The sequence below is a fragment of the Catharus ustulatus genome, chromosome 9 (assembly GCF_009819885.2).
Source record: "Catharus ustulatus isolate bCatUst1 chromosome 9, bCatUst1.pri.v2, whole genome shotgun sequence".
NCBI classification, from domain to species: domain Eukaryota; kingdom Metazoa; phylum Chordata; class Aves; order Passeriformes; family Turdidae; genus Catharus; species Catharus ustulatus.
This window is the reverse complement of record NC_046229.1, coordinates 620,277-639,750: the sequence shown is the minus strand read 5'-3', so window position 1 is coordinate 639,750 and position 19,474 is coordinate 620,277. Positions and strand designations below refer to the sequence as shown.

General features: G+C 48.9%; 1 protein-coding gene across 2 annotated transcripts in view; it reads right to left on the bottom strand.

Moving 5' to 3' along the window:
- Window positions 1-19,474, bottom strand: part of NEGR1 (neuronal growth regulator 1) — a 193,220-nt gene that overhangs the window by 87,675 nt on the left and 86,071 nt on the right. For both annotated transcript variants that reach the window (XM_033067391.2, XM_033067392.2), the window contains exon 3: window positions 5,038-5,163. In XM_033067391.2, the coding sequence (XP_032923282.1) occupies window positions 5,038-5,163 (126 nt within the window). The remainder of the gene's footprint in view (window positions 1-5,037; window positions 5,164-19,474) is intronic.

Below are 19,474 nucleotides of genomic sequence, written 5' to 3'. Positions count from 1 at the left end.
GGAACCCTGCTGCACCTGGGGCACAGAAATGGGAACCCTGCTGCACCTGGGGCACAGAAATGGGAACCCTGCTGTGTTTGGGTACAGAAATGGGAACCCTGCTGTGTTTGGGTACAGAAATGGGAACCCTGCTGTGTTTGGGGCACAGAAATGGGAACCCTGCTGTGTTTGGGGTACAGAAATGGGAACCCTGCTGTGTTTGGGTACAGAAATGGGAACCCTGCTGTGTTTGGGGTACAGAAATGGGAACCCTGCTGTGTTTGGGGCACAGAAATGGGAACCCTGCTGTGTTTGGGGCACAGAAATGGGAACCCTGCTGTGTTTGGGGCACAGAAATGGGAACCCTGCTGTGTTTGGGCACAGAAATGGGAACCCTGCTGTGTTTGGGGTACAGAAATGGGAGCCCTGCTGTGTTTGGGTACAGAAATGGGAACCCTGCTGTGTTTGGGGACAGAAATGGGAACCCTGCTGCACTTGGGGTACAGAAATGGGAACCCTGCTGCACCTGGGGCACAGAAATGGGAACCCTGCTGTGTTTGGGGCACAGAAATGGGAACCCTGCTGTGTTTGGGGCACAGAAACGGGAACCCTGCTGTGTTTGGGTACAGAAATGGGAACCCTGCTGTGTTTGGGTACAGAAATGGGAACCCTGCTGCGTTTGGGCACAGAAACGGGAACCCTGCTGTGTTTGGGGCACAGAAATGGGAACCCTGCTGTGTTTGGGGCACAGAAATGGGAACCCTGCTGTGTTTGGGGCACAGAAATGGGAACCCTGCTGTGTTTGGGTACAGAAATGGGAACCCTGCTGTGTTTGGGGTACAGAAATGGGAACCCTGCTGTGTTTGGGGCACAGAAATGGGAACCCTGCTGCGTTTGGGTACAGAAATGGGAACCCTGCTGTGTTTGGGTACAGAAATGGGAACCCTGCTGTGTTTGGGGCACAGAAATGGGAACCCTGCTGTGTTTGGGGACAGAAATGGGAACCCTGCTGTGTTTGGGTACAGAAATGGGAACCCTGCTGCGTTTGGGCACAGAAACGGGAACCCTGCTGTGTTTGGGGCACAGAAATGGGAACCCTGCTGTGTTTGGGGCACAGAAATGGGAACCCTGCTGTGTTTGGGGTACAGAAATGGGAACCCTGCTCCATTTGGGGCACAGAGCATGCCCTGGCAGAAATGAGCTGCTCCCATCACATTTTTCAGGATTTCTGAGTCCTTTGGGGCTGTGCCCTCCCCCTGCACACCCAGCCCCTCCCAAGGCACAGAATCCCAGGATCTGCAGGGATGGAAGTGCCCAGGGCTGGGTTGGATGGGGTTTGGAGCACGGAACACGTGCAGGGGCTCACTGAATTAATTAATTAATTAATTTCCACACTCATTTGGGTTGGAAAGTCGCTCCGAGCCCCTGGACTGCTGCCCAGCACTGCCCACGTCCCCAGGTGCCACCTCTGCATTGTGCCTGAGCTCCTGCTGAGGATGCTCTGCCTCCCCCAGCCCTGCTCCAGCCTGAGTGCAGCAATTCTCCTTTTCTCCCTCTCCAGGAGCATCACCCCAGCTCCTTTCTGCAGCCACTCAAAGGCTTTAAGCCATTAATCCAAAGTATCACCATGGTTTCCAATAAAATTTTATTTGACATTTAGTTAAAATCCATTTGCTGCTACAACTGAATTTTTCCTCCAGTCCCTTGATGGACACTTCAAGCCAAATTCATTGTCATTGTTTTAAAGGTCAAAAGTGAGGGTTTTTTCCCAGATCTTGCTTTGCTAAGCCAACTGTTCCTCAGGATGATGAGAGGCTGAGGTAGCCCGTGGAGCCTTTATTGACTGTAGGTACAGAGATTTTGTACAGGCTGGGGGAGCAGAGCAATCCCTCAGTGCAAAGAGAGTTCTAGAAATCCCTCAGTGCAAAATCAGCTCTGGAAATCTCTCACTGCAAAATCAGCTCTGGAAATCCCTCAGTGCAAAATCAGCTCTGGAAACCCTCACTGCAAAATCAGCTCTGGAAATCGTCAGTGCAAAATCAGCTCTGGAAATCGTCAGTGCAAAATCAGCTCTGGAATCCCTCAGTGCAAAATCAGCTCTGGAAATCCTCATTGCAAAATCAGCTCTGGAAATCCTCATTGCAAAATCAGCTCTGGAAATCCTCAGTGCAAAATCAGCTCTGGAAATACCCCAGTGCAAAATCAGCTCTGGAAATCCCTCAGTGCAAAATCAGCTCTGGAAATCCCTCAGTGCAAAGAGAGCTCTGGAAATCTCTCACTGCAAAATCAGCTCTGGAATCCCTCACTGCAAAATCAACTCTGGAAATCCCTCACTGCAAAATCAGCTCTGGAAACCCCTCAGTGCAAAATCAGCTCTGGAAAATTTCAGTGCAAAATCAGCTCTGGAAATCCCTCAGTGCAGAATCAGCTCTGGAAATCCCTCAGTGCAAAATCAGCTCTGGAAATCCCTCAGTGCAGAATCAGCTCTGGAAATCCTCATTGCAAAATCAGCTCTGGAAATCCTCAATGCAAAATCAGCTCTGGAAATCCTCAGTGCAAAATCAGCTCTGGAAATACCCCAGTGCAAAATCAGCTCTGGAAATCCCTCAGTGCAAAATCAGCTCTGGAAATCCCTCAGTGCAAAGAGAGCTCTGGAAATCTCTCACTGCAAAATCAGCTCTGGAATCCCTCACTGCAAAATCAACTCTGGAAATCCCTCACTGCAAAATCAGCTCTGGAAACCCCTCAGTGCAAAATCAGCTCTGGAAAATTTCAGTGCAAAATCAGCTCTGGAAATCCCTCAGTGCAGAATCAGCTCTGGAAATCCCTCAGTGCAAAATCAGCTCTGGAAATCCCTCAGTGCAAAATCAGCTCTGGAAATCCTCAGTGCAAAATCAGCTCTGGAAATCCCTCAATACAAAACCAGCTCTGGAAATCTTCACTGCAAAATCAGCTCTGGAAATCCTCAGTGCAAAATCAGCTCTGGAAATCCCTCAGTGCAAAATCAGCTCTGGAAACCCTCACTGCAAAATCAGCCCTGGAAACCCTCACTGCAAAATCAGCTCTGGAAATCCCTCAGTGCAGAATCAGCTCTGGAAATCCCTCACTGCAAAATCAGCTCTGGAAACCCTCAGTGCAAAGAGAATTCTGGAAATCCCTCAATGCAAAATCAGCTCTGGAAATCCCTCAATGCAAAATCAGCTCTGGAAATCCCTCAGTGCAAAATCAGCTCTGGAAATCCCTCAGTGCAAAATCAGCTCTGGAATCCCTCACTGCAAAATCAGCTCTGGAATCCCTCAGTGCAAAATCAGCTCTGGAAATCCCTCAGTGCAAAATCAGCTCTGGAAATCTTCACTGCAAAATCAGCTCTGGAAATTCTCAGTGCAAAATCAGCTCTGGAAATCCCTCAGTGCAAAGAGAGTTCTGGAAATCCCTCAGTGCAAAATCACCTCTGGAAATCCCTCAATACAAAACCAGCTCTGGAAATCTTCACTGCAAAATCAGCTCTGGAAATTCTCAGTGCAAAATCAGCTCTGGAAATCCCTCAGTGCAGAATCAGTTCTGGAAATTCTCAGTGCAAGGGCAGCTCTGCCTGCAGGGTCCCAGTGACACAACCAGAACCAGAACAGTTCCAGTCCTGCCTGGCACAGGGCTGGGGCAGGACTGGGAATGTGAAAAACACAATTTACTGTTTTGGTAAAATTTAAAAGGTTTAATAAAAAGACAATAGGAGACACACATAAAGCAAAGGCGGCCGGTGCTTGGCTGCTTTGGGAACCTTTAAATACACTTTACACTTTACAATACATCAACCTGTTGCATATTCATAGTCCCTCATGTACAGTAAAATATTTCTGGGAACTATTTAGCAAGGCCACTCATTGGGTCTGCTTTTTTAGAGCACGTGTGTCTCTTGGCTTGTGGTTTTAATTCTTTTCCTATTACTTTTTAATTTGGATGATGGTCCTGGCCTTTTGCAGCCGGTGAATGTTGTAATTGTTGTGTTAGCTGTAGGGTTTTTATCACACTTCACGGGCTGTTATCTCACCTAGGTGGGTAGTTTCAGCAGACTATCTCTAAAAAAAACTTATGTCTAACTTTTGCTAGTAGAAGAAAAAAAAGCCTGTACAGAAACGCTCTTTTAACGTTATACATATAGCATTTATTCTAATAGGTGCGAAAAGAACGTCATGAAAAAGAACACCAATCCTCCTTTCCAGAGCAGGGATCTCCCACAGGGACCAGGATATCCCCAGGAACACCAATCCTCCTTTCCAGGGCAGGGATCTCCCACAGGGACCAGGATATCCCCAGGAACACCAATCCTCCTTTACAGGGCAGGGATCTCCCACAGGGACCAGGATATCCCCAGGAACACCAATTCGAGTCAAACACGACTCTTGGAAAACTCTATGAATATGGTAATAGTTTATCAATATATAATAAATATTTATAATCGATAGATATAATGTAATAGATGTTATGTAATAAATATGTTATAAAAATAAAAATAAAAATAGTACATGAATATAAAATAAGTATATATATAAATATAAATGTAAGTATAAGTAAAAAATAAGTATAAGTATAAATATAAGTATAAGTATAAATATAAGTATAAATATAAATATAAATATAAATATAAATATAAATATAAATATAAATATAAATATAAATATAAATATAGTATAAAAGTAAATATAGTATAAAAGTAAATATGAAAATAAATATAAATATACATAAAAATAAAAATATACATAAAATAAAAATAAAAATAAATATAGTAATAACTTGTTTATAATGTATACAATATGTATACAATATATACATATATGTATACATATACAATGTATACAATGTATAAATATGATCATTTCTCAATAAAGAAGTGCTTTTCCCACACGAAATCTCTGAGTGTTGATGACTGGGACCCGCCCCCCAGATGTCCCTGTTTGCTCCCCCAGCTGTGGCTGTCCCTGTGCTGTCCCCCAGCTGTGGCTGTCCCTGTTTGCTCCCCCAGCTGTGGCTGTCCCTGTGCTGTCCCCTGCCGGCACTCACCCGAGGGGGAGATGTGTCTCCAGGAGATGGAGGGCTCGGGTTTCCCCGTGGCCAGGCACACCAGGGTGACATTGCTGCCCTCGTTCACCACGATGTCACTGGAGATCCGGAATATCTTGGGAGAGACTGCAACGAGACAGGACAGGGTCAGGGGACAGGGACAGAGAGACAGGACAGGGTCAGGGGTCAGGGGGACAGGGACAGAGAGACAGGGACAGGGGACAGAGGGGTCAGGCTGCTCCTCGGGGTCACCATCAGGGACAAAACTGCAGAACCTCCTTCAGGGGAGCAGAGCCCTCTCCAGCATCTCAGCCCTGATTCCAAACACCACAACTACAGAGTTTTTATTTTATTTTATTTTATTTTTTTTTTTTTTTTTTTTTTGTCAGGGTTGGGGATTGAATGTATGACAGATGGCACTTTTTATTTACATTTAATTTTATTAATTTTATTTATGTTACAGTGAGTTTTACAGCACTTCCATCTAACAAGCTAAAAATGGAGCTGAATCTCTCTACAAGATCTTTTAAGGGTAAACTGTCCAACTGAGAAATGACACTTAAATTATTACTTTTAACTTAATAGCTAGTTACCCATGATTTACAATGCAGACTTTTCTATTCTGTTAGAGAAAATCACCCAGACCTATAAAGAAGAAGGTAAAGAAGAAAGAAACCTGTGCACTAAAACCTCCACCTTGCCTTCCATGTATTACTGTATCCTGAAACTTTAAATTCTGAGTTTTGCACCCTGTGATATCACACACTGGGGTGGGGACATCCCTGCCATGGGGACACCTCCCACTGTCCCAGGGTGTCCCAGCCCAGTGTCCAGCCTGGCCTGGGGCACTGCAGGGATCCAGGGGATGCTCTGGGAATTCCATCCCAGCCAGGAATTCCATCCCAAAATCCCAAATCCCGTCCATCCCTGCCCTCTGGGAATCCATCCCCTGTGTCCAGTCCCTCCATCCTGGTCCCTCTCAGCTCTCCTGGATTCCTTCAGCCCTGCCAGGGCTCTGAGCTCTCCCTGGATCCCTCTCCTGTCCCATCCCAGGCTCTCTCAAACCCTCCCTGGGTTCTGCTGCAGCCACAAAAATCCTGCAGCTTTGTTGCATTTTGGAACTTCCCATTCCCTCTGAGGGAAGGCTGGAGCTGGGGCATGGTAGAAGGTGGAGAATTTTCCAGACTTGCAGAGTGCAGATTAAGTGATTTCCTCTTAAGCACGAGCTTTGTTCCGTTCCTAATTGACCGAGCTCCTCTTTAATCTGGGCTCTGCAGCGAGGAAATTCAATCAGCCCTCGTTAGAGACGTGTGTGAGCCTCGTTCCAATGACACCGAGCAGGTCACAGCTCCGATGCATTTCCAAAATAGAATTAGGACAGAAATGAATCTGAGAGGTCCATTAATTAAAATAACCCCCAAACAAGCAGAGCTGCAGCCCTGCTGCTCGGTGTGATCCTGTCACACGCAGGAGTGACACAATCCGAGCTGGCTGTTATCACTGCTCTGATTTCCTGGGAAGATCGTCCTTCCCAGCACAGAAATTGGCTCCCACAGCATTTCTGGAGCCTCACAGTTTGAGAGAAATCAGGATTTCTGCTGTGCCAGTACCCTGCTAATTTTTCTGCTAGTTACTGCCTGATAGGGATCATTGCATTCAGATCACTAAAATCCGTGGAATTTATAATCATGACTCAAATATACGTGCAGCATCACAATGGAATGTTAATATTTATTAAGAATTAAAAAATGTTTGTTTTGCATCCGTATTTCTTCCCACACCTCCAAAGACTCAGATCTGGGAGCAGATCTGGCATTTAAAATCTGCTCTGCTGAGCTTGGAGTGCAGGCTGAGCCCAGCCCAGAGCTGCTCCCCACTCCAGCAGCTCCTGCCTCCCACCCACCCACCTGCAGCTCTGAAGGTCAGGGGAAAATTAAATAAAGCAGCAAATAAACATTTATTCGGTAAATGGATTAATGGGAGGCCAAAGAAATGAGATAATAAACAAGGATGAAAGAGGAATTAAACTCCCAAGTAAATTTGGTGTGGGGGTCCAACATGGACCCCCACAGTCACCTGGCTTTTTCTTTTTTAATGTTAAATTAAAACATTAATTTAATGGTAATGTTTTAACTAAACCCTTCCCTTCTTGCACAGTGTTTTTAATTTAAACCTTTCCTTTCTGGACAGGGAGCAAAGGCCTGGGGAGCTGCTCAGAGAACACTCAGAGAACTGGGGATGTCCAGGAAAAAAGGCTCAGGAGAGAGCAGAGTTCAGCTGGCTGCAGGGTTTGCAGGTGCAGGGGTCACAGGGGCAGGATTTAGGGTCCAGGATTCACAGGTGAAGGATTCACAGGTACAGCCCATAGTTTTGGGGGTTGGAGTTGTTTGTCAGGGATGTGATCAGGAGGTCCTGGCTGGGCTGGTACCCCCCACAGTTCCACAATTCCACAATTTGACAATTCCACAATTTCTCAGTTCCACAATGGCAGAATTCCACAATGGCAGAATTCCACAAAGGTAGAATTGCACAGTTCCACAGTTTCACAATTTCTCAGTTCCACAGTTAACTCCACAATTCCAGAATTAACTCCACCATTCCACAATTCCACAGTTCCACAATTAACTCCACAATCAACTGCACAATTCCACAGTTCCACAATTAACTGCACAATTCCACAATTGCAGAATTAACTTCACCATTCCACAATTGCACAATTCCAGAATTAACTCCACAGTTCCACCATTCCACAATTTCTCAGTTCCACAGTTAACTCCACAATTCCAGAATTAACTCCACCATTCCACAATTGCACAGTTCCAGAATTAACTCCACAATTAACTGCACAATTGCACAGTTCCACAATTAATTGCACAATTCTACGTTTAATTCCACAGCTCCCCAGTTTTGGAAGGCTGATTCCATCCCCGTAGGAAGAGCTGGAAATCACTGCCAGGACACAGCAAACAGAGCCCTGCTCTTCTTTTTACAACGATTGGCTTGTGTGACAAATCCATGGAAAAATTAAAATGTGCTGATGGGGTGATCAGAGGCAGGGCTGAGCCTTCCCTGCCCCAAACCACCTCTGCCCCAACCCCAGCATGGCCAGAAAACCTGAATTCCCATTTCCCCTTCTCCTGCTCTTCCCATTTTAATCAGGACAAAGCAGCTTGTGCCTGGGAAACCACGGAACTGTGGAAAATCATGGAATCACTGAGGCTGGGAAAGAGCTCTAAGAACATCATGTCTGAGCATCACTCTGAGGAAATGAAAATGAGGAAACAGAGCAGTTAATCAAAGGAAAGATTTAAGGAAAGAACCCAACCCAGTGCAGGTTGCAATGGAAGAATTAAATATTTTTAAAATAGTTCCAAATGTCAGGATTGCAGAGAATCCCCTGGGAAGCCAGGCTCTGCAGGGCTCACCCTGCCAGGTGAAATCCTGTAAAATGCAGAATTGCCCTCCAGGAGCTGCTGGGAGCTCCCAGGCACAGGGGAGCAGAGCAGGGCGAACACCCCGAGGTTTCAGATGGGATGGAACCCCAGAACGGGCTGGGGGAACTTTATTTTTACCTCAGAGCTTGAACAATTCCTGCCCAAATTCCAGCCAGCCCTGCCCTGTCCTGTCCCCCATCCCTGATAAAATAAATCAGGTGAAGCCGGGCACTGCTCCCATCCTCAGCCCTGGGAACAGCCCCAAATCCCTGATTTTAAACTAATCCAGCCCCAAACACGGCCACAGATCATTTCCAACAACCCCTGTGTGTAGCTGCACACCTTGCATCCCAAGCATTGGCCATAAAAAAGATAATTGTGCTTTTTAGGGTAGCAAAATTACCTATCAATACTTACTGAAAATTGCTCTGCTTGTCATACCTTTTATATTTTTTTTCATTTCATACTCAGATGAGCTCAGTATTTACAGAGTTGTGAAATGCCCCCACCACCAGCAGCATTCCCAGAGAGCTCTGAGCACAGAATAAATCAGATTTTTGTGCAGGAGCCCCCAGCCTGTGCTGGCCCAGCCCTCCCTCCCGACAATCAGTCACCAGGAGAGCTCCCAGCCCTTCTGCTTTTGCATTCCCATGATTAGTTCCTCCAGGCTCTTTGATTGAAGAGCGTTGCCTAAAGGTCTCCACCTCCTCCTAATTAAACACGATTTGTCTCAAACACAGCAGCTCTGGCAAAGTGAGGCTCGGGAAATAAATGATGGGAGGGCTGGGGAGAGAAATGGTTTCATCTGGAGCCTCCATTTATTCCCAGCTCCTGTCAGCGTGAGGAAAGGTCTCATAAAAGTGGGAAATTTGGGAAATTTGGGGTGAATCTTTCACCTCTTGGGTGTCTGTGGCAGTGTAACCACAATCTCTGTGAATTTATGGCGTGTCACTGATGTCCAAAACTTTATTCTCATTTTCTGTGGTCAGTTTATTTATCAGGACATCACCAGGGCATGAGGAAGGGGAAGGATCCTGTTTGGGAATTCTGTGCCATGGGAGGAGGTTTGTGTCTGTGGGCTGAATCCTGCCAGGGGAGCCCAGCTGGGACACTCCTGGAGCACAGAGCTCAGCTTGTCCTGTCCCTGGAAAAGCTTTGGGACACTCCTGGAGCACAGAGCTCAGCTTCTCAAATCCCTGGAAAAGCTTTGGGACACCCCTGGAAAAGCTTTGGGACACTCCTGGAGCACAGAGCTCAGCTTCTCCCATCCCTGGAAAAGCTTTGGGACACCCCTGGAAAAGCTTTGGGACACTCCTGGAGCACAGAGCTCAGCTTCTCCCAGCCCTGGAAAAGCTTTGGGACACTCCTGGAGCACAGAGCTCAGCTTCTCCCATCCCTGGAAAAGCTTTGGGACACTCCAGGAGCACAGAGCTCAGCTTCTCAAATCCCTGGAAAAGCTTTGGGACACTCCTGGAGCACAGAGCTCACTTCTCCCATCCCTGGAAAAGCTTTGGGACACTCCTGGAGCACAGAGCTCAGCTTCTCCCAGCCCTGGAAAAGCTTTGGGACACTCCTGGAGCACAGAGCTCACTTCTCCCATCCCTGGAAAAGCTTTGGGACACTCCTGGAGCACAGAGCTCAGCTTCTCCATCCCTGGAAAAGCTTTGGGACACTCCTGGAGCACAGAGCTCAGCTTCTCCTGTGCCTGGAAAAGCTTTGGGACACTCCTGGAGCACAGAGCTCAGCTTCTCCCATCCCTGGAAAAGCTTTGGGACATTCCTGGAGCACAGAGCTCAGCTTCTCCCAGCCCTGGAAAAGCTTTGGGACATTCCTGGGGCACAGAGCTCAGCTTCTCCCAGCCCTGGAAAAGCTTTGGGACATTCCTGGAGCACAGAGCTCAGATTCTCCCATCCCTGGAAAAGCTCTGGGACACTCCTGGAGCACAGAGCTCAGCTTCTCCCATCCCTGGAAAAGCTTTGGGACACTCCTGGAAAAGCTTTGGGACACTCCTGGAGCACAGAGCTCAGCTTCTCCCATCCCTGGAAAAGCTTTGGGACACTCCTGGAGCACAGAGCTCAGCTTCTCCTGTGCCTGGAAAAGCTTTGGGACACTCCTGGAGCACAGAGCTCAGCTTCTCCCATCCCTGGAAAAGCTTTGGGACACTCCAGGAGCACAGAGCTCAGCTTCTCAAATCCCTGGAAAAGCTTTGGGACACTCCTGGAGCACAGAGCTCAGCTTCTCAAATCCCTGGAAAAGCTTTGGGACACTCCAGGAGCTCCTTCCAGCCAGCAGCACTCTGCAATCAAAGCTCTGCCCACTGCTCCATGGTGGAAACAGAGCCAAAAAGTGATAAAAGACAAAAATAATAATACAAAATGTGAGCTCCTGGTGGCTGGAGCACTGATTGCCCAGTGCTGAGCCCATGGACAGCCAGGGGTGCACAGGGATCCTTCCCTTTCTGCACCACTAACGAGGGAGCTGCTGGATCACAGCCTGCCCAGAGGAGCTGTGAGTGCCCTGGCAGTGCCCAGGGTGGGGCTGGGTGGGGCTGAAGGAGAACGATCACAAATAAAACAACAAAGGTTAAAATAATGCAAGATTTGATCTCTTTAACCCCAGCTCCCCTGGGCTCGTTTTATAACAGCAGAATGATCACTAAGGCAAAAAGAGGAGAGGGTAAGAAAGGGACAGCTGGGTGGGACAGGATGAGCTTCTGCCAGTTAAAACACAGCCTGAATAAATCTGAATAAACCAGTCTGAACATCTCTAAAACCTCCTGGTCCCAGCAGCTCCTGGGGATCTCTGGGATTAGGGAGCTGCAGAGTGAAAGAGGCTGAGAGAAACCCCACAAATATCCCAGCACATGATCCCTGCCCTCAGTGAGGTCACAGCACACCTCTGCATTTCCCCAGGCTGCCAGAACCATCCCCAAACCCTCCCAAAGCTGCCAAAACCAAACCCCAAACCCTCCCCAGGCTGCCAAAACCATCCCCAAACCCTCCCCAGGCTGCCAAAACCATCCCCAAACCCTCCCCAGGCTGCCAAAACCATCCCCAAACCCTCCCCAGGCTGCCAAACCCCAAACCCCACTGCTGTGACCACACAAATTATCCCCCAAACCCCACTGCTGTGATCACACAAATTATCCCCCAAACCCCACTGCTCCCCTTTCCAGATCACAGCCCAAATCCTGCACGGCTCCATCTCCAGCCAGGGCTCCGTGGTTTGCTCAGCCAGAAAAGCAATAAAATGCAATAATTCCAAATAAACTCGGATTTCCCTTTCTTTGTCCTGGCAGGCAAAGGAGGAGCTGCCCCCAGGGTGTGCAGGCTGCTGAAGGGGCAGTGCAAGTTTAGGGGCAGGAAACCATGGAATCACGGAATTCCCTGAGCTGGAGGGGTCCCCAGGGATCATCCATCCCAGCCCAACCCTGCACAGACCCCAGGGATCCCCAGAGGGTCCCTTCCCCTAAAGAGCCTTCCCTAGAGAACCTCCCCTAAAGAACCTTCCCTAAAGAACCTTTCCCTAAAGAACCTTCCCCTAAAGAACCTTCCCCTAAAGAGCCTTTCCCTAAAGAGCCTTTCCCTAAAGAGCCTTCCCTAAAGAGCCTTCCCCTAAAGAACCTTCCCCTAAAGAACCTTCCCCTAAAGAACCTTCCCCTAAAGAACCTCCCCTAAAGAACCTTCCCCTAAAGAGCCTTCCCCTAAAGAACCTTCCCCTAAAGAACCTTTCCCTAAAGAACCTTCCCCTAAAGAACCTTCCCTAAAGAGCCTTCCCCTAAAGAGCCTTCCCCTAAAGAGCCTTCCCCTAAAGAACCTTCCCCTAAAGAACCTTCCCTAAAGAGCCTTCCCCTAAAGAACCTTCCCTAAAGAGCCTTCCCCTAAAGAACCTTCCCTAAAGAACCTTCCCCTAGAGAACCTTCCCTAAAGAACCTTCCCTAAAGAACCTTCCCTAAAGAACCTTCCCTAAAGAACCTTCCCTAAAGAACCTTCCCCTAAAGAGCCTTCCCTAAAGAACCTTCCCTAAAGAACCTTCCCTAAAGAATCTTTCCCTAAAGAATCTTTCCCTAAAGAACCTTCCCTAAAGAACCTTCCCTAGAGAACCTTCCCCTAAAGAACCTTCCCTAAAGAACCTTCCCCTAAAGAACCTTCCCCTAAAATCCACCCCAAACCCCGACCCAGGGGCTGGGTGTGCCCTGTGCTGCCCCTCAGGAGGAGTTTGTGCACTCAGACAGGGATGGACATCTGTAAACCCCAATTCCCACCTCAGTGGGCAGAGGGATTTTCACTGAAGGGTTTCAGCCCCAAGGAAAGAGTTCCTGAGTAGAAAATTAGAGGTGAATCCTCATCACTGCTCCTTAGAGGCAAAATGAGAATATTAGGGGGTTGTGACAGTAAACAGTGATATACCTGCTCCTGCTCCTGCTGTCACAGGAACTAAATAAAAGAGCTGTAATCATTTGAGATGATTCCTTGTAACTCTGCATTTTTCCTTTTGGAGAATTCTACAGGTTCAGTCTCTCTCCAGCGAGCCTGAATGACAGATTTACATCGTATTCCCAAGATAGTTATTAAAATAATTTCCCTTGACAGTTCTCTGGCTGCATCACTCCCCCTCCTCTGTATCCCAACCATATGGCTCTGCTTACTTCCCATTCCCAGCGCTTGCTCTGATGTGAGAAGCAATTCCTGGTCCTTGCCTCTCCCCCACCTGTCACAGCGAGCACAGAGCCACGGGATATTCAGAGCTGCCAGGGACCCCCCAGGACTCCAATCCTCAGGGAATTCCACCCCAGAGCTGCAGGGCTGGACCCTCTGGAGCCAGGCTGGGAGAGGAGAAGGATCCAGGGAGAGCTCAGAGCCCCTGGCAGGGCCTGGAGGGATCCAGGAGAGCTGGAGAGGGGCTGGGGACAGGGATGGAGGGACAGGACACAGGGAATGGATTCCCAGAGGACAGGGCTGGGTGAGATATTGGGCAGGAATTGTTCCCTGGGAGGATGGAAGGGGCTGGGATGGAATTCCCAGAGCAGCCCTGGATCCCTGCAGTGTCCCAGGCCAGGCTGGACATTGGGCTGGGACACCCTGGGACAGTGGAGGTGTCCCCATGGCAGGATGGGATGGGTGGGGTCTGAGTTCCCCCATTCTGGGATTTTATGGACCTGCAGTTCAACTACACAACTTGGATGTCACCACCTTCCCTGTGCCCCCTCCTCAGCCCCTGCAGAGCCCAGGGCAGGGACCCCACATCCCCCCAGCCCTGAGGTGATTTCCACTGGCAGCAGCTGCTCTTCCCTGGGAGAATCCCCTGGGAGAATCCCCTGGGAGAGTTCCCTGCCCTGCTCTGGCTGAAGCACCAGGACAGGCAGGAGGGTTCCAGCCCTGCCCAGCCCCAGCTGTGCCCCAGCTGTGCCCCAGCTGTGCCCTGTCCTGCCCCAGCTCTCAGCCACCCTCCCTCTGCTGCCCGGGCACCTCCCCTCCTTCGTGCCCTTCACTTCCCCCTGTCTCCTTCTTCCCATTTTGGATTTCACCTCATCAATCCCAGAGCCTTCTGGAATGCCTCACGTGGAGTTTGAAGCCTGCTGTCACCAGCACTTTGCACTTGGATGTCACTGGCAGGTGGCAGGGGTGTAATTCTCTGCTGCATCTCCCCATTCACCACTGAAATCCCTGCTTGTGGACACTGCTAGTGGCCTAGGAAAATTCCACCCAGAATTTTCCCCAAGCTTTTCTCAGATAGCCCCAAACCTTCCCCAGGCTGTGAAAGCACACAGCTTCAGACTGCAGACTTTCCCAGAAAAACAGTTCTACAGTGAAGAACAAAAACCCCACAGGTTAAACACCTGCTGTTTTTCATGCAATAGTGCAATGTGTTCACCTTCCCTAGAGGAACAGCAACGCCTGCTGCCCCTTCTGGGACCCCAGAGACCCCAGGGTGGGCAATTTCTGCTGGGGACAGCCACTGCTGCACACTTGGAACAGGCTGTGCAGAGCCTCGCAGCACTTGGTCTGGACAAGGAATCAGGAGCAGCCATGCATCACCAGCAGTGCAACACAACAGGAGCAGCCGTGCATCACCAGTGATGCAAACACAACAGAACCAGCCATGCATCACCAGCAATGCAAACACAACAGGAGCAGCTGTGCATCAGCAGCAATGCAAACACAACAGAACCAGCTGTGCATCACCAGCAGTGCAAACACAACAGAACCAGCTGTGCATCACCAGCAGTGCAAACACAACAGGAGCAGCCGTGCATCACCAGCAATGCAACACAACAGAACCAGCCATGCATCACCAGCAGTGCAAACACCACAGGAGCAGCTCTGCATCACCAGCGATGCAAACACAACAGGAGCAGCCGTGCATCACCAGCAGTGCCAACACCACAGGAGCAGCTCTGCATCACCAGCGATGCAAACACAACAGGAGCAGCCGTGCATCACCAGCAATGCAACACAACAGAACCAGCCATGCATCACCAGCAGTGCAAACACCACAGGAGCAGCTCTGCATCACCAGCGATGCAAACACAACAGGAGCAGCCGTGCATCACCAGCAGTGCCAACACCACAGGAGCAGCTCTGCATCACCAGCGATGCAAACACAACAGGAGCAGCCGTGCATCACCAGCAGTGCCAACACCACAGGAGCAGCCGTGCATCATCAGCAATGCATACACAACAGGAGCAGCCGTGCATCACCAGCAATGCAACACAACAGGAGCAGTTCTGCATCACCAGCAATGCAAACACAACAGGAGTAGCCGTGCATCACCAGCAATACCAACACAACAGGAGCAGATCTACATCACCAGTGATGCAAACACAACAGAACCAGCTCTGCATCACCAGCAATGCAAACACAACAGGAGCAGCCGTGCATCACCAACAATGCAAACACAGCAGAACCAGCCGTGCTTGCCCCCTCGCACACAGGACTGACTCCCAGCACTGCCAGACCCTCCCAGGAGCAGGGATCCCCTCTCAGGAGCAGAACTTAGGCTGGGCTTTGCTGGGCTCAGCATTAAGCTGATGCTGCTCGTTCAGCCGCCGTTGCCGTGGGATGGTTTTTGGGGTTCTGGTTATTTGGGACACAGATACATCCTCAGCGAGTTTCCAGTGCCTCCACTCAGTGCAGCCGAGGAAAGGTTTGTTCCCTGGGTTGAGCCGGTGGACACAAATTTATCCAGCATTTATTTTTGTTCTCACTACAAAGCCCAGAAATTAGTACTGATTATCTAACGCTGAAACTTGGGATTGCTTTCCACATTATTAATTCCTCCTCTCGAGCTGCAGAGCTGCCCCCATCCCGCGGAAATGCGCTGGGAGTGGTTGATTTAATCTCCCTGACATTGCATGGCATGGGCACTGCTGGGATTAATGGGGATTAATGGCCTCATTAATATTCATATTCCACAGCACTTAACACCCAATTAACACCAGCCTGCTGCCTGCCCAGCAGTTTGGGATGCCTGACCACAGCCAGCCACGGCGAATCCCAGGAGAATCCCACTCTCCCCCCATTCCCTGGATTTTGGGTTCTTCCCAGCCCTGCCCAGCCTGGAGATGCTGATGGGGGGAAGCAACACTTTGCAAGGGGCATTGTCCCAAAACCGGGATTTTAACGGGATTTTAACGGGATTGTAATGGGATTTTAGCAGCGGTGAGGGTCTGAGGATGAGCAGCAGCTCCCTCGCAGGGCACTGCGCTGGACTAACAGGGAAAATCCTCCCAGAATCTCAGCCTGGGAATGGCAGGGACGGGTCCAGCTCCTGCTGCCCTGCTTGGGGACAGCCCCAGGATCAGAGGGACTGACAGACGGACAGGGACCCTGTGCACTGCCCCAAATATCATCCTGACCCCAACAGCAAATCCAGCCTGCAGGAAGCTCAGAGGGACAGGGGCTGGGCTCAGCACCACAAACCCCCTAATTAGGGCCCCAGCTAATGAGGCTGCAGTGCCCATGGGGGGAGAGCCCAGGCAGGGCTCCTCTGTGCCCTGGGGCTCCCAGGAAGGAGCAATCACTGAAACCCCAATTAAATTCATCACTGAAACCCCAATCCATCCCTGAAACCCCAATTCAATCCATTCCTGAAACCCCAATTCAATCCATCCCTGGAACCCCAACCCATCACTGAAATCCCAATCCATCACTGAAACCCCAATTCAATCCATCCCTGGAACCCCAACTCATCCCTGAAACCCCAATCCATCCCTGGAACCCCAATCCATTCACGGTCACTGCCTGCTGAAGTCACCCAGCACATTCTGCAGGGATGGGGCCAGGGCTGCCCTGGGACTGGTTAAACTGGTTAAACTGCTTAAACTGGAACTGGTTAAACCAGAACTAGTTAAATTTGTTAAATTGGTTAAACTGGAACTAGTTAAATTGGTTAGACTGATAAAACTGGAACTGGTTAAACTGCTTAAACTAGAAGTGGTTAAACTGCTTAAAATAGTTAAATTAGAACTGGTTAAATTGGTTAAACTGGCTAACCAGGAACTGGTTAAACTGGAACTAGTTAAATTGGTTAAACTGGTTAATATGGTTAAACTGAAACTGGTTAAACTGCTTAAACTGGAACTGTTTAAACTGGTTAAACTGCTTAAACTGGAACTGGTTAAACTGGTTAATCTGGTTAAACTGGAACTGGTTAAACTGCTTAAACTGGAACTGGTTGAACTGGTTAAACTAGTTAAATTGGAACTGGTTAAACTGGTTAATCTGGTTAAACCGGAACTGGTTAAACTGCTTAAACTGGAACTGGTTGAACTGGTTAAACTGGTTAAACTAGTTAAATTGGAACTGGTTAAGCTGGTTAATCTGGTTAAACCGGAACTGGTTAAACTGCTTAAACTGGAACTGGTTGAACTGGTTAAACTGGAACTGGTTGAAGTGGTTAAACTGGAGCTGGTTAAACTGGTGCATGACCCCTCCCACTGTCCCAGGTGTCCCACCCAGTGTCCTCCAGGGATCCAGAGCTGCTCCGGGAGTTCCACCCCAGCCCTGCCCACCCTCCGGGGGTTTTTGTCACAATCACACCATTCCCAAATAACAAAGGGGATCAGAGCAGGTGCCCGAGGGAGTGGGCAGTGCACAGATGAGATCCCACAGCTCAGATGTTGCGGTTTTCTTTTTCGGTCCTTGATGGTATTTGCTAGGACCAGAGAGTGCTAACATGTAGCTATCTCTCAGAAAACTCACATTTCATCAGCCGAGAAAGACCGGAGACCTTGCTTGACGATTTCCACAAGAGTTTATTTCATGGGAAGGGTGGTCAAGCAGGGATCTCTCAGAACAAAGGGCAGACACCCATATTTATAGGTTCAGGGGGGATTCAAACCACAACCAATAAAGGTTTATACAAAGAACAGCATCCAATCTAAGTGAAAAGTTCTAAAGATAAACTGACCAATTAAACATCCTAATTTCTAACCAATTTTCTTCCGAAGTGTTAGGAGAGTGACCAAATTCTTAAGGAATTTGGCTCAGCCTTGGTATCTAGGATACCTTATCTATTATAGCAAATTCCAGGGGCCAGGGGAAGATGGCTTTGGAGGAATTGTATCATCCACAAGGTGTGCTCTGGACACTGCTCCCCACCCTGTCAGCGAGCTCCTTTCCATGAATCAATGGAGCTTTGGACAAGGAATGATTTCTGCTTCCCACGGGCTCTGGGTGTCTGAGCAGAGTTATGAAGGAAATAATTTGCCACAGCTTTCAAACCCCAGGCCTGGGCCCGGGAAAGCTCCGCTCAGAGATTGCTGTTATCACATCCAGGGATTTGGGAATATTTATGGGCAAAATATTTGGGCGTGCTAAGTGCCTGCAGTTCAGTGGGAGCCAAAACAAAGGCTCTGCTTTGAAGTGTTTGCAGCAGAGTTCTCCTCCAAAGCACCCCTTCACTGTGTCATGGAACATTGCTCCCGGTAATTAGCATTCCTTTTGCCAGGATCTGCTTTACATAACAAAGCTAATCTGCCAACTATTAAGGAAATTTCCCCATTTTCTCTTACAGATGATAGAAGGGGAAATAATATCATATTTTAAATGCAAAGCGGGGATGATTAAAGTTTCAGTCTAAATAAAATAAGAACATTTCTGAATGCTAGAGACAACAAAACAAGTAATCCACGGGGGTCAGCAGAATAACTCACAATTCTCTCCTTGAGCCTTTGGTATTACAAAGCTTTTTATAAGTAAGCAATTTTTAGCTGTTTATTCTGCTCCTTGTAATGCGCTCGGCAGCGCTGGCCTTGGGCAGGTTTGGAATCAGAGGCTCAGGAACGCTCTGGTTTTATCCAGCTCCTCAAGTGCCTCTTTATCCCCTCAAATCTGCACACTCACATTCAGCTCCACGTCTCTCTCGTGAGATCTTTGTTTAATCCTTCCCTTATAAATGAACGTATTAAACGGAGGGGAGAAATCTTCAGAACATCAGGTGGAAAAAAGAAATTTTAAAAAAAGGATGCCTAAAGAAAAGATTGTGTGCGTGCATCTCCTTGAGCTCAGCACTCAGGTTCACCCACGGGGCCGTGCTGGGCTGCCTGCACACATTGCAGCTTTTATCTGAATAGCTGGGATGAAAGGGCTGTGATGAGTGGGGCTGGAGCCATAATATGGGATTGCATTGCAATCAATGCTGTGGGTTTGATTTCCTGGTCTGCAGCTCCAGGTCTGTCTGTGATCCCCCTCCTTGCTCCTCACAAGGAGCAGAGCCCAGGCAGGGCTGGGTTTGTGCTCTGGGAAACTCAGAACCCTCCTGGCAGGGCTGGGTTTGTGCTCTGGGTCCTGCAGGGAAACTCAGAACCCTCCAGGCAGGGCTGGGTTTGTGCTCTGGGTCCTGCAGGGAAACTCAGAACCCTCCAGGCAGGGCTGGGTTTGTGCTCTGGGTCCTGCAGGGAAACTCAGAACCCTCCTGGCAGGGCTGGGTTTGTGCTCTGAGTCCTGCAGGGAAACTCAGAACCCTCCAGGCAGGGCTGGGTTTGTGCTCTGGGTCCTGC